At 42.2% G+C, this 12,504-nt stretch overlaps 1 protein-coding gene across 1 annotated transcript in view; it reads right to left on the bottom strand.

Annotated features, from left to right (window-relative positions):
* The window catches only part of ANO10 (anoctamin 10), a 353,685-nt gene that overhangs the window by 330,158 nt on the left and 11,023 nt on the right, over positions 1 to 12,504 (bottom strand). Inside the window, exon 3 of the mRNA XM_073678048.1 lies at positions 8,731 to 8,913. Within this exon, the coding sequence (XP_073534149.1) occupies positions 8,731 to 8,913 (183 nt within the window). The remainder of the gene's footprint in view (positions 1 to 8,730; positions 8,914 to 12,504) is intronic.

The following is a 12,504-nucleotide window of genomic DNA, read 5'->3' as shown; positions in this document are numbered from 1 at the left end:
CGAAGCTTGGTGCCCTCGAGCAACGATGGATGGCCCGACTGTCTAACTACGAGTTTACTATCAAGTATTGGGCTGGGCATAAAAACACTAATGCTGATGCGGTGTCCAGGATGCCCAACTTGCCAGATGGGGGAGAAGACCCGGAAGATCTGGAGGAGATAAAGCTACCCGCTTTCCATCGTCATGGGGTGACTCAGTGCTCCCACTGTGTGAGGGGCAAGCGCTCCGCCAACATAGAGGCCATGTTCAACCCATTGCCCCACCATGGATGGACAGAGACGCAGGATAGCGACCCGGCTGTCCGCCTGGTAAAGGAGTTGCTGACACAAGGTGACTCGCACCCTGATCCAGATGCTCCACAGAAGACCCAACAGTTGTGGAAGGAGAAGGGCAAACTGTTCATCTACGAGGGAAAGCTGTGTCGAAGAAGTATCAACTCCCGGACACACGAACTGGTCTGGCAGGTGGTAGTCCCGAGGCGGGATACGCCAATGGTCTTAGAAGCGTACCACGATGGAGCAGGACGCTTCGGGTGGAAGAAGTTGGAAGTCCTGCTACGTGAGTGATTCTACTGGGTTGGCATGAGGAAAGCAATCGAGAGATGGTGTCGAGAATGTGGTCCATGCAACCTGAGATGGAAAGACCGTGATAGCCAGAGGGCTCCCCTGAAGCCCATAATCACCATACAACCACTTGAACTGGTAGCCTTGGACCACGTGAAGCTAGCCCCAAGCCGGTCAGGCTATGTCTACGCTCTCACCATAGTAGACCACTACTCCAGGTTCTTTGTAGTAGTGCCAGTGAAAGATCAGACGGCTCAGACGGCAGCCAAAGCGATTCAACAACACTTTTGTCATCCGCACGGTTACCCTGAACGAGTGCTGACCGACCAAGGTCCAGCCTTTGAAGCGGAATTCTGTAACTTGTACGGCTGCAAGAAAATAAGGACGATGCCGTATCATCCCCAGACCAACGGGTTGTGTGAGAAAATAAACCAGGTGGTGATAGACCTGTTGAAGACGTTGCCCCTTGAAGAACGTAGCCTGTGGCCAGAGAAGTTACCAGATTTGGTGGACCTATATAACCACATCCCGGTGAAATCCACCAACTGTACACCCGCTTACCTGATGAGAGCAAGACCTGGTAAGCTACCCATTGACTTAGACATGGGACTATTAACACCAGAGACGACATCACCAGATGCAGATTGGGATACAGAGTGGCAGCAACAATACCGCATGGTGCAAGAATGTGTGGAGAGAAGTTTGTCCCAGGCGAGACAGAAGCAAGAGAAAACTTACAATCAGCGGGCACCTGCAGTTCCCTTGTCACCTGGACAACAAGTACTCAAAAGGAAGAGACGAGTCCATAAATTAGATGACCAGTGGGAGGTTGAGCCATACACCGTCCTACCCTTAAATTACAATAACACCAAAGTGTGCCTCATGAGTAAAGATGGAGAGGAAACTTCAGCGGCAGTCTGAAGAAACCACTTGAAGATATGTCCTGAACAGTTGAAACACAAAGAAGACGACCAAGACAGCCCTTAGCCCACAGAAGAGGTGGAAGAAACGGTCCAGACAGTCCTTGGAGCATTTCCACGGTCTTGGAAGCAGGTGAACAGAGCAATTGTGGTACCGGTCCTGACCTTCCTCCAAGCGGCCTCACCGGAAGCTGCAGAGGCTCCAGAACATCTGGAAGACTAGTCGGCCCTAGACACAGATGCTTCATCAGCAGCAGATCAGAAGAATCTACCCTATGCTAGTAGTGAACCTGTTGTACCCAGGGTGAGTCAAAGAATTTGCAGGAGATTACCCAGCCTAGCGGTGTTACCTCAGACTACCCGTAGTGTAGTTCACACTGAACCCACCACACCAGGGGTAGACACTAGGGACCAGGGTAGGTCAGTGACAACAAATGTACTATGTAGATCGATCAGGAGTACTAAAGGTCAGCTCCCTGCCCGCTGGAGGAACTAAAGTGTAAGAGAACTAAAGAGTATGTTCGAAATAGTTGTAATCGTTAAATAATGCTAGAAATATATATATTTGTTAAATTTATGGACAATTGGACCACAGGACTAGGTGTGGTCAGGACAATGTTGGATATAGTTACTAATTGGCCTAGAAAATAAACCGCAGACGTGGCTGAAGACCAGGCCCACCGAAAGAGTGCCCTAAAGCCACGCCCAGGGATGATACACAAAGTGGGTTGATGCAGTTCCCACCAGCCAAATTTCAGTTACCCGGATTGTGGTGTAAAGACTAAGCGCCGCAGTGACTGCTGTACGTTTTGTTTGGGTTTTTGTAGTTTTTGCTTTTTTAGATTTTGTAAAATGTTTGTAATGTGAATTGTTATTGTTAATTGTTCATTTTAAAAGGTATCCTCAGTCCGGGAGTACTGAAGTTAACTAGGGGGGAATGTGGCACCCCAGGAGTCCGGTTGCCACAGTGGCATTGCCTCCCTCACAAGGGGGTGATGCCATGCCTGGAAGCAAGGAGGGGTCCCCTAATCAGGTTTTGCTAGCATGCAACACGTTCCTGGCTCCAGACCAGCAAGGGGAGCTCCTCCCCTTAGCAACTGGATCTGGAGGCGGGGTTAGTTAGTGTGAGGAGTGCAGAGAGGAGTTGAAGTCAGGACGTCGACGAGGAAGGACCTAGGGAGTGGAGCTGCACAGCAGTTCACCCCAGAGGAAGCACAGAAGAACCGGACACCGGAGTCCGAGGTTGTGGGGCACCGAAGGCCCAGCAGCAGAAACCGGAGGGCAGGAGACTGTAGGTCTCCTGGCCCCATCAGACGCCCAGAGGCTCAGCAGCACGATAGGGCCCAGCACCGCCACGTGGGAGCGACATTCCAGGAAGGCCCGAGCTGCCTGCCACATGGGTGAGCACAAAGACGTTTTACTCAGGGACGAGGGCGCATCACAAGGGCGGCGACAGGCAAGTATGAGACAGGGGGCAGAGGAGTTACATTTAAAGCACCACTCAAGCATTACAATAAAAAAAAAACCGCTAGAGTGGTGCTTTAATGCAGTGGTGGGAAACCTTTTTCTGCCTTTTGGATAGTTATAATTCACAGGCCATACAAAATCATCAACTTAAAATTAGCCTGTTATATTTGGACACACATTTAATTAACTCCCCCTAGTGTGATGGTTGGAAGTGATTCTCTTTGTTGATGAGTATGATGTTACAGACATTGACAAAAATGTTGATACCCTTCTGTTAAAGTAAGAAAAACCCACAATGGTCACTGAAATAACTTGAAATTGACAAATGAAATTTTAATTTTAAATTTACTGAATATCAACTAATGAAAATCAGACATTGCTTTTATATTGTAGTTCAACAGAAAAATGTAAAAAAAAACAAAAAAACTGACAAAAATGGCATGGGCAAAAAAGATGGCTCCCTTTACCCCTTCCCGATATGCGGCGTATATATACTCCTCTGTGGGAGCTGCGTTCCAATCGCGCAGGCTCATACTGAGCGCCGCTGCGATCAAATGCAGGTGTCAGCTCTATGTGAGAGCTGACACCCCGCAGCAACGCCCACGATTGGTGCTACCCCTGTGAGCTCCCTCTATGCTCCCATCAACACAACCCAATGCAATCGTGTAGTGCTGATGGTCTCCATAGAGACGCCAGGTCCCAAGATGACCGCAGGGTCACCCAGGGACGGTGACCTGTCAGCTCATGCTCAGAGCACGAACTGACAAGCCTCCTCCCTGCATGTCAGACGCTGATCTGATGCTCTGCAGTGCAGAAGCATTGCAGAGTATCTGACAGTGTAAAGATGATCTCCTATCCTGGGACAATGTGAAAAAGTTAAAAAAAAAGCTAATAAAAGTTGTAAAAATATTTTTAAAAAATCCCAAAATAAAGAACAAAAAGAAAAAAAAAGAAAAAATATTAATCCAATAAATACAAACACATTTTTAGTATCATTGCATCCGGAGCAACCCGACCTATAAAACTGTCCCACTAGTTAAACCCTTTAGTGAACACCGTAATAAAAAAACAAAAAAAACTGTGCTTTATCACCATACTGCCGAACAAAAAGTGCAATTAAACGCGATCAAAAAAACAAATTTAAATAAAAATTGTACTGCTGAAGACATCATCTTGTCCCACAAAAAACAAGCCGCCATACAGATTAGTTGGCGGAAAAATAAAAAATTTAGAGCTCTCAGAATGAAGGGATGCAAAAATAATTATTTTTTATTGTGTAAAAGCCCCAAAACATAAAAAATATATAAATGTGATATCGCTGTAATCGTACTGACCCGAAAGATAAAGCTGCCTTATCAATTTTACCACGCGCAGAACGGCATAAAAAAAAAAAATTACTGAATTGATGCTGTTTGTTCATTCTGCCTCCTAAAAAATGGTACCAATAAAAAACATTAACTCGTCAACTGCCGGCCGAAATATGGAAAAATTATCGCTATCAAAATATGGCAATGCAAACACCAGTTTTGCAAAAAAAAGCGTCTTTAATGTGTGACAGCAGCCAAACATAAAAACCCGATATAAATCTGGTATTGCTGTAATCGCACCATCCCGAAGAATAAAGTAATCTCATCACTTATACCGCACGAGGAACGGCGTAAAAAATAAATAAAACCAATTCTTCACTTGCTGCTGATTTGTTCATTCTGCCTCCCAAAGATCGCAGTAAGGCTCGGCTCACATTTATCCTGCGTTAAGCGCTTACATCGGGGTTTCCGTGTAAATTTCTGAAATAAGTGATTCAGATGGAACCCCTGGCGGAAGATACCGTATAATGAGGCAGATGGAGGCATTGTGGATGCCATCTGCCCTGTGATCCGGCAGTGTCCGTCTTTTTAGGTGTGCATAAAAGGGTCATCGGCCACAGTTTTGTGCCCTTCTGAAAAGAAGGACCAAGCTGAACAGAGGCCAGACGGAGTCCAGAGTAACTCTGCTGCCTCATTATAGTGAACGGATCCGTTGAGGGTTTCATCTGTCACGTCACTTGGAGATTTAGATGGAAACCCAAAAGTAAGTGCTCAGCGTAAGAGAGCCAGATAAATGTGATCAAAAATGTTATGTAAAATGTTCCCAATAAAAGCTTCAACTCCCATCCACAAAAAAAACAAAAACACTCAAGTCAGTCATCTGTTATTGGAAATATAGGAGGCTTCCACATTACTGGTAGTACAAAGGCTCTTGAAAAGTGCTATGGCTCCTCGCCCCCCAAAAGAAATTCAGCGAATTCTGCGCTCCCAAATCTGAATCCAGCTCATTCCCTCCCGAGACTCGCTGTGTGGCTAAGCAGTACTGTACAGCCACATATGGGGTATTTCTACCTTCAGCAGAAATTAGGGGATACATTTTGGTGCCATTTTTACCCATTTCCCAGTGCAAAAATGTAAAATCTGGGGCTAAAACAACATTTTGATGGTAAAAATGTAATTATTTTTTCTTCACTGCCCAATGGTACAAAATGCTGTGACACACATGTGGTGTCAATATTATCACTGCATCCCTAGATGAATTCATTGAGAGATGTAGTTTGTAAAATTGTGTCCCTTTTGGGGGGGGGGGTTTCAGCTGTTCTGACACCTCAGGGTCACTGCCAATGTGACATGGCACCCTCAAGCCAATCCAGCAAAATCTGAACTCCAATATGACGCTTCTTCCCTTTTGAGCTTTGCATGGTGCCTCAAAAGTAGTTTTCGACCACATATGGGGTATCGGCGTACTCAGGAGAAATTGTACAACAAATTTTGGGGTCCATTTTCTCCTGCTATCCTTGTGAAAATGAAATGATTTGGGGATAAAACAACATTTTTATGGAAAAAAAATGTTTTCATTTTCACAGATCAATGTTGTAAAATTCTGTGAAGCACCTGTGGGTTCAAGGTGCTCACCAAGTCTAGATAAATTCCTTGAGTGGTCTAGTTTCCAAAATGGGGTCATGTGTTGGGGGTTTACACTGTTTAGGCACATCAGGGGCTCTCCAAAAGCAAAATGACACCCACAGACCATTCCATCAAAATCTGCATTACAAAACATCACTCCTTCATTTCTGAGCCCTGCCGTGAGCCCAAACAGTAGTTTTTGACCACATGTGGGGTATGTGTGTACTCAGGAGAAATTGAACAACAATTTTTGGGGTCCATTTTCTCCTGTTACCCTTGTGAAAATAAAAAAAATCGGAACTAGAAAACATTGTGGGAAAAATGTGATATTTTTTTTTATTTTCACGGCTCAACGTTCTAAACTTCTGTGAAGCATCTGAGGGCTCAAGGTGCACACCACACATCTAGATAAGTTCCCTGAAGGGTCTAGTTTCCAAAATGGTGTCACTTGTTGGGGGTTTCCACTGTTTAGGCACATCAAATGCTCTCCAAATTTTACATTCAAAAAGTCAAATGGCGCTCCTTCACTTCTGAGCCCTGCCGTGTTCCCAAACAGTGGTTTTCCCCCACATATGGGGTATCTGTGCGCTCGGGAGAAATTGCACAACAAATTTTGGGGTCCATTTTCTCCAGTTAACCTTGTGAAAATAAAAAAAAATTGGGTCTAAGGTAACATTTTTGTGAAAAAAAAAGTTAAATGTTCATTGTTTTCTTTCACATTCCTGTGAAGCACCTGAAGAGTTAATAAACTTCTTGAATGTGGTTTTGAGCACCTTGAGGGGTGCAGTTTTTAGAATGATGTCACTTTGGGTATTTTCTGTCATCAAGATCCCTCAAAGTCACTTCAAATGTGATGTGGTCACTAAACAAATGGTTTTGTAAATTTTGTTGGAAAAATGAGAAATAGCTGGTCAACTTTTAACTCTTCTAACTTCCTAACAAAAAAAAAATTATGTTTCAAAAATTGTCCAGGTTTGCGTGGACTCTTTGTTGACTTTTTGTAATATGTTTTGAAAACAGCTGCTCACAGCAATAAGTTGTTCAGAATACTGATTCATATTATACTGCAGGTCTCATCAAAGGGGGAAATTAATTCTAGAACTCAAGCAGTGGGAGGTCTGCTATATACATCATTGAGACTGCTGTTTATACTTCACAAAAACCAACAACAAAATGGAAGCAATTGAAGAATTCAATTTTATTTGAAAACTATTAGCACCATAAAAACAGGAATAGGCAATAAAACATGAGAAAGTGACAACACCACTCATGGTGTATAGAGAAACATTGGAAAAGTAAACATGACTGGCCTATAAGAATAAATAAATTGCATATAACCACCAAGAAACAAATCATCACAATATTATAGGAGGTATAAAATGCCAATCCTTAATTATATATAGGTGGTACAAGCAAAAATGAGCATGAGAACACACTGGGATCGGGAATGAAATTCTAGAACTGCCAGTGCAAAACAAACTGTCTATAAATCATTCATATGTCAGTTATTAAGGCAGTGACACAAGTGTTAATCTAGCCAGATAACTTGTAATGCAGTCATGCTAACAACACAGACATGAATAAATAATAAGATCCATACAACCTGAGGGCGAGAGGAGCAGAACCCCAACGTGCGTTTCACGTTAGCTTCGTTGGGGGGCGTATGACTTTTTGTGATAAGCTTTGAAAACAACTGCTCACGGCAGTAAGTTGTTCAGAATATTGATTCATATTAGAACTGCAGGTCTCAAAGTGGGAAATTATTTATAGAACTCAAGCAGTGGGAGATCTGCTATATACATCACAAATGAGGCACTCAGACTGTTGTTTATACCTCACAGAGAAGTTACTGAGACTGTTGTGTACATCACATAGAAGGATGGGAGCAAACGCCTTAAAGACTACTCAGGATTTTGCATCATGAGCTTTCCCAACATCCTGGAGCAGCCACGATTGCTCCTTGGCCGTACCTGGTACCGGTGCTCAATTTATAGAACCAGAACCTATTGGGGCATCATCACCTACAGTGCCCATACATGTGACATCATTATCAAGTCTTGACATGTGACATCATTATCAAGTCTTGAATCTCATCACTGCTTCACATAATCCATCTCACTCACAGCAACCTCCTCCACAGTAGATTATGGGACAATTGTTTCCCATACTGCATGGTCTTGGGCGCCATTTATACTTTATTTTACTGAAAGTTCTTCGTAAGCGGTCAAAGATGTGCAGTCAGGGCCTGGAACAAGAGCTCCAACTGTATTAAGGATGATCCAGCTCTGCTCGGGATTCTGTTACAGGTCATCATAGTTCCACTGATGGCTACAGACCTTACTCTTAACGGGTACATTGTAATGAGGAGTGTTCTTGTAGTCGGTGCAGCGTTTTCTTGCTAGACCAATGAGAACAAGTAGTTCAGTCTGTCTAAGAGCACCATACTGGAATAAAAGATTATTTAGCTAGTAAATAACATGAGTTATAAAAGAGTCTGTGCTCAATGGCTGGTTGTCCCTGTAATGTGCCTGGCTAATCAATTAGTAAGAGAAGATGATTTCAGTGTTACACCACCAACAATATTGCGATTTGAATTTTAACATCAGCAGAAGACATCAAAAGACAAAGAACTGTTTCCCTCATTTAAACAAATTAGGAACCCCAAAAAATAACAAAATGTAAAAATTCTGTGAAAAATAAACACATAGCAACAGCGAGATTACACTCACTCTCCCATCTAAGGAATGAAGACGACCTAACTCTACTACATAACTGAGGAGTGGAGGGAGGATTCTTCATCATGTACATTTGCTGCATACCACAATAACCATAGTATGTACAACTTACCCAGAAAGTTTTTGTACTCCACCCGGTTGCAATACAAGAAAGGTCTCATTGTGCCATCATTACTTTCCTTTACAAATCCTGCAGCCTCAGCCCCAAGAAGAAGTCGTCTGGTGGAAGCTCCGACAACATAAATATTCTCCTCCTCTTCTGAGATCACTAGCGGTTTAATCAACAGCTGGGCACCTTATACAAGAACAGGAAAAGTCAATGTTAGATGTCAAATTAAGGCAGTAGCAACAATATACAAGAACGGCCCAATGAGGAGAAACCGATCATCAGCTAGAGATGCAGCAAAAAAGCATGTAAAAATAGGTGATCTAAATCAAGAACTAAACAAGTCTCAAGTCCAGACTAAGGCAATGTTCACGCATCTTGGTTTTTTCAGTGTTTTGTTGATGCTTTTTTTATGCAAATTTTCAGCTGCGTTTTACAGTACCAGCAAAGTCTATGAGAATCCAGAGACCTCATGCACACATCTTGTTTTGTTTTTTTAATCAGTATTTTGTGCTTTGTTTTTTTGAAAAATAGAGCATGTCACTTCTTTCCGCGTTTTTTAACCGTTGGAAGTAATGGGTGGTGAAAAAACGCCTAGTGTGAACATAGCTATCAGGTTTATACAGTGTAAACATTGGCTGAGCTATGTCTGAGATTGAACAATACCCGTGGCCCAGGGAGGTGTGAAATTGAACAATGCCATCTGAGCAACTGAATGGCAGACCATAGTGTGAAAGTAAATAGTGTCATACAAACTCAATGCACTGCCAGTGTCTTAGGTAAACTATTCCTGAACAGTTCACCTCCCCACTGTACATTTGAAATTCTGGTTAATATGGTTTCACATATGTCTTGCATAGGTGACCTGTGTTCATGCTTCTGTGGTGGAAGTAAAGCTGAACTTTGAGATCCTGAGAAACGCACCCAAAAACACATAAAAAAACACACCAAAACCTGTTTTTTTGATGCAGCTTCTTTCCTGCAAAGAGATCAGGTTTTGCTGCAGAAAAAAACGCTGAAAAAACACAATGTGTGAACATTGCCTTAGTCCCAACATAATATATACATATTTATATTGACAAACAAGCAAAAGAATAACAAATCAGGAAGGGGCAAACACTTTTTCACTTTTTCCAGGACCTCAGCGCTACAAGGTTACAGTGCTGTTATATATCTACTTACATGTTTATATCAGACTGAACTGCACTGCACTGACCATCAAAGATGAACTATTAACAGTTTGAGAACGCAGCCATTTTGGGCCTTGAGGACAGTAATTCTTTTAGTTTTTTTATCACTCAGTTCCAAGACGCACAGCTGTTGAATTTTCAGTTGACGTAGCCATATCAGGGCTCAACTGCTTGTGGGACAAGTTGTATTTTTCATGATTTAAGAAACCATTATGGGCTATATGTGCTGAAAGACTTTTTTCTCTTTTTTTTTTTTTAGTGAGAGTGATGGTTAGAAGGGGAGGGAGGCTTTGTGTCACCACATAAGAGTCATAACTTTTTTATTTTTTTGTTGCATGAGGGCTTGTTTTTTGCAGGATGGGTTAATGTTTTCATTGGTACCATTCTGGTGTATATATTATTTTTCTGATCACTTTATTCCATTTTTTTTCCTTTTTAAAAATGTTCACCATATTTGTTAAATAATGTGATAGTTTTATAGCTGGAGTTGTCATGAATATTTTTATTTTAGTCCCTCTTGGGGAATTGAATGTAAATAAGTTTGACTGCTCTTATAATACACTGCAATATATCAGTATTGCAGTGTACTATGCCTTTAAGTACAATGCTCTGACTGGGTCTAATATGAGGACTAAGCTGGCAGCCACAAGGGCCTTTGTTGGGCCCTCACTCCCATGACAATTCATAGAGGGGGCAATAGGTTAACAGAGAGCAATCATCGCCTTTGTCTAACCACTTGGATGCCTGTGCCGCTATTGACTGCAGCATCTGAGGAGTTAAGCTTCAGGGATCAGCGTTCTCCTTGACCCCTACAATTTCAGTAGGAGCTTCGCTACGTATATCAGCTAGGCTCCTGTAGCTGATAGGGCGTATACTGCCTCTGTAGCTGTGCAATCAGCATGTTGTATACATTTGTATAAAGAATTTATTAACAAAGCAAAATAGAGTGCCAAGAGATTAAATACAAAATATGTGTCTGATAAAAATACCTATTACATGATCAGGTTCAGCTCTTCACTTGTTGATCAACTTTAAATACCACTATCAAAGTACACACTACTGAGCCAGACGGCCAACACCCTGGACTCAGCCCTTTAAGGTGAGCATTTGACTTTCTTGCTCTATCAAGCAGATGACGTCTTTTTTCTGGTGGGCAAGTTGCAGGTTTTTTTCTAGCTGAAACTTTAGAAAAATGTTGGCAATCTTTCCATAAGTGGCTTTGGAATCATTTCTTGCGGTGGTGGAGCCTCCGGCATCTTTTCTTTGTGCTTTCCACAATAGTAGTGAGCAGCTTCCTAGCCACCTGAAGAATGAACGCCCTACTTCCTTTAACTGCTTCATGGTTTCTGAACCCTAAAGTCGTTAAAAGAAGCAACAAAAGACTGAACATGTCCAGTAATATTTCTGTGCATTATTTTCACTTTCAGCAGCAGTTCTATGACGATTTTTCATGCGGGTTTTAGGCAGAATCCACCTGAAGAGGACACAATCTGCACGCACCTGCAAAGACTGGTCTGTATCCTAAATAAGACACCTACAAGTAATGACATAACGCACAAATAGCAGCACTTTTAATCCTTTATGTAAGAATATCCATAATCTCACCTCATATCTAATATAACAGAAGAGAATCCAAATGTAAACTAACAAGCCCCCTTCAGAAAATTTTAATGAGATTTACTGTGAAACCCAGCACCTCCTGTCTATTGTATATATGTAGTATTATTAGTTAGTAGTGATGAGCGCGCGTGTTCTGTTAACCCTTTCGGTGAGCATGCTCGGGTGCTCGCCGAGTATTTTCGGTGTGCTCGAATGTTATGTTTTAGTCACTCCGTGTGCATGATTTGCGACGGTTTGACAGCTTTAATACATGTGAGAAATGCCTAACAAACAGGCATTCCTCAAATGTATTAAAGCTGTCAAACAGTTGTAAATCATTCACACACAGTGACTCAAACATAACACTCGAGCACACCGAAGATACTCGGAAAACACCCGAGCATGCTCGTAAATCTCGAGTAATGAGCATGCTCGCTCATCACTATTAGTTGGGCCTTGTTTTCCCCCTCCAGCTAGGTATAAAAACACCTCAGGGAAAATGTTGTGGGAACTGATCCCATAATATTCTTTGGGATTGTTCCTGTTCATCTATCACTTAAAGTGTAACCGTCGTTTTAATTTTTATTCCATAAATCAATAGTACATGTGAAAATAATCAACTTTGCAATATATCTTATCAGAGAGATCTGATTCTTTCTCTGCCAGAATTGATCAGTCATTATCCATCTTCTCAATTCTTGGGTAAAATCTGTATTCAGTGACGACAAACTTTCCTATTACTGAGATAGAATTCTATCCATAGCAGCTGCCATCTTCTATGTAAATGGCAGGAGGGAGGAGCTAGAGCCAGAGCTCCTCCCACTCCTATCTACACAGAACCTTATCAGTAGCAGCTGCCATCTCCTATATCTGTAATGGAGAGTCCTCTGGCAGAGCAGATTTCTCTGCTAAAATATATTACAAAGTTGCTTATTTTCATGTGTACTATTGATTTATGAAATAAAAAGCCTTAGTTACTTACCGGTAACGG

This window comes from Phyllobates terribilis, unplaced genomic scaffold (assembly GCF_046119375.1).
Source record: "Phyllobates terribilis strain yellow unplaced genomic scaffold, ASM4611937v1 Scaffold_4__5_contigs__length_816908805, whole genome shotgun sequence".
NCBI classification, from domain to species: Eukaryota; Metazoa; Chordata; class Amphibia; order Anura; family Dendrobatidae; genus Phyllobates; species Phyllobates terribilis.
The sequence above is the reverse complement of the archived record's forward strand: the minus strand, read 5'-3'. Positions and strand labels throughout refer to the sequence as shown.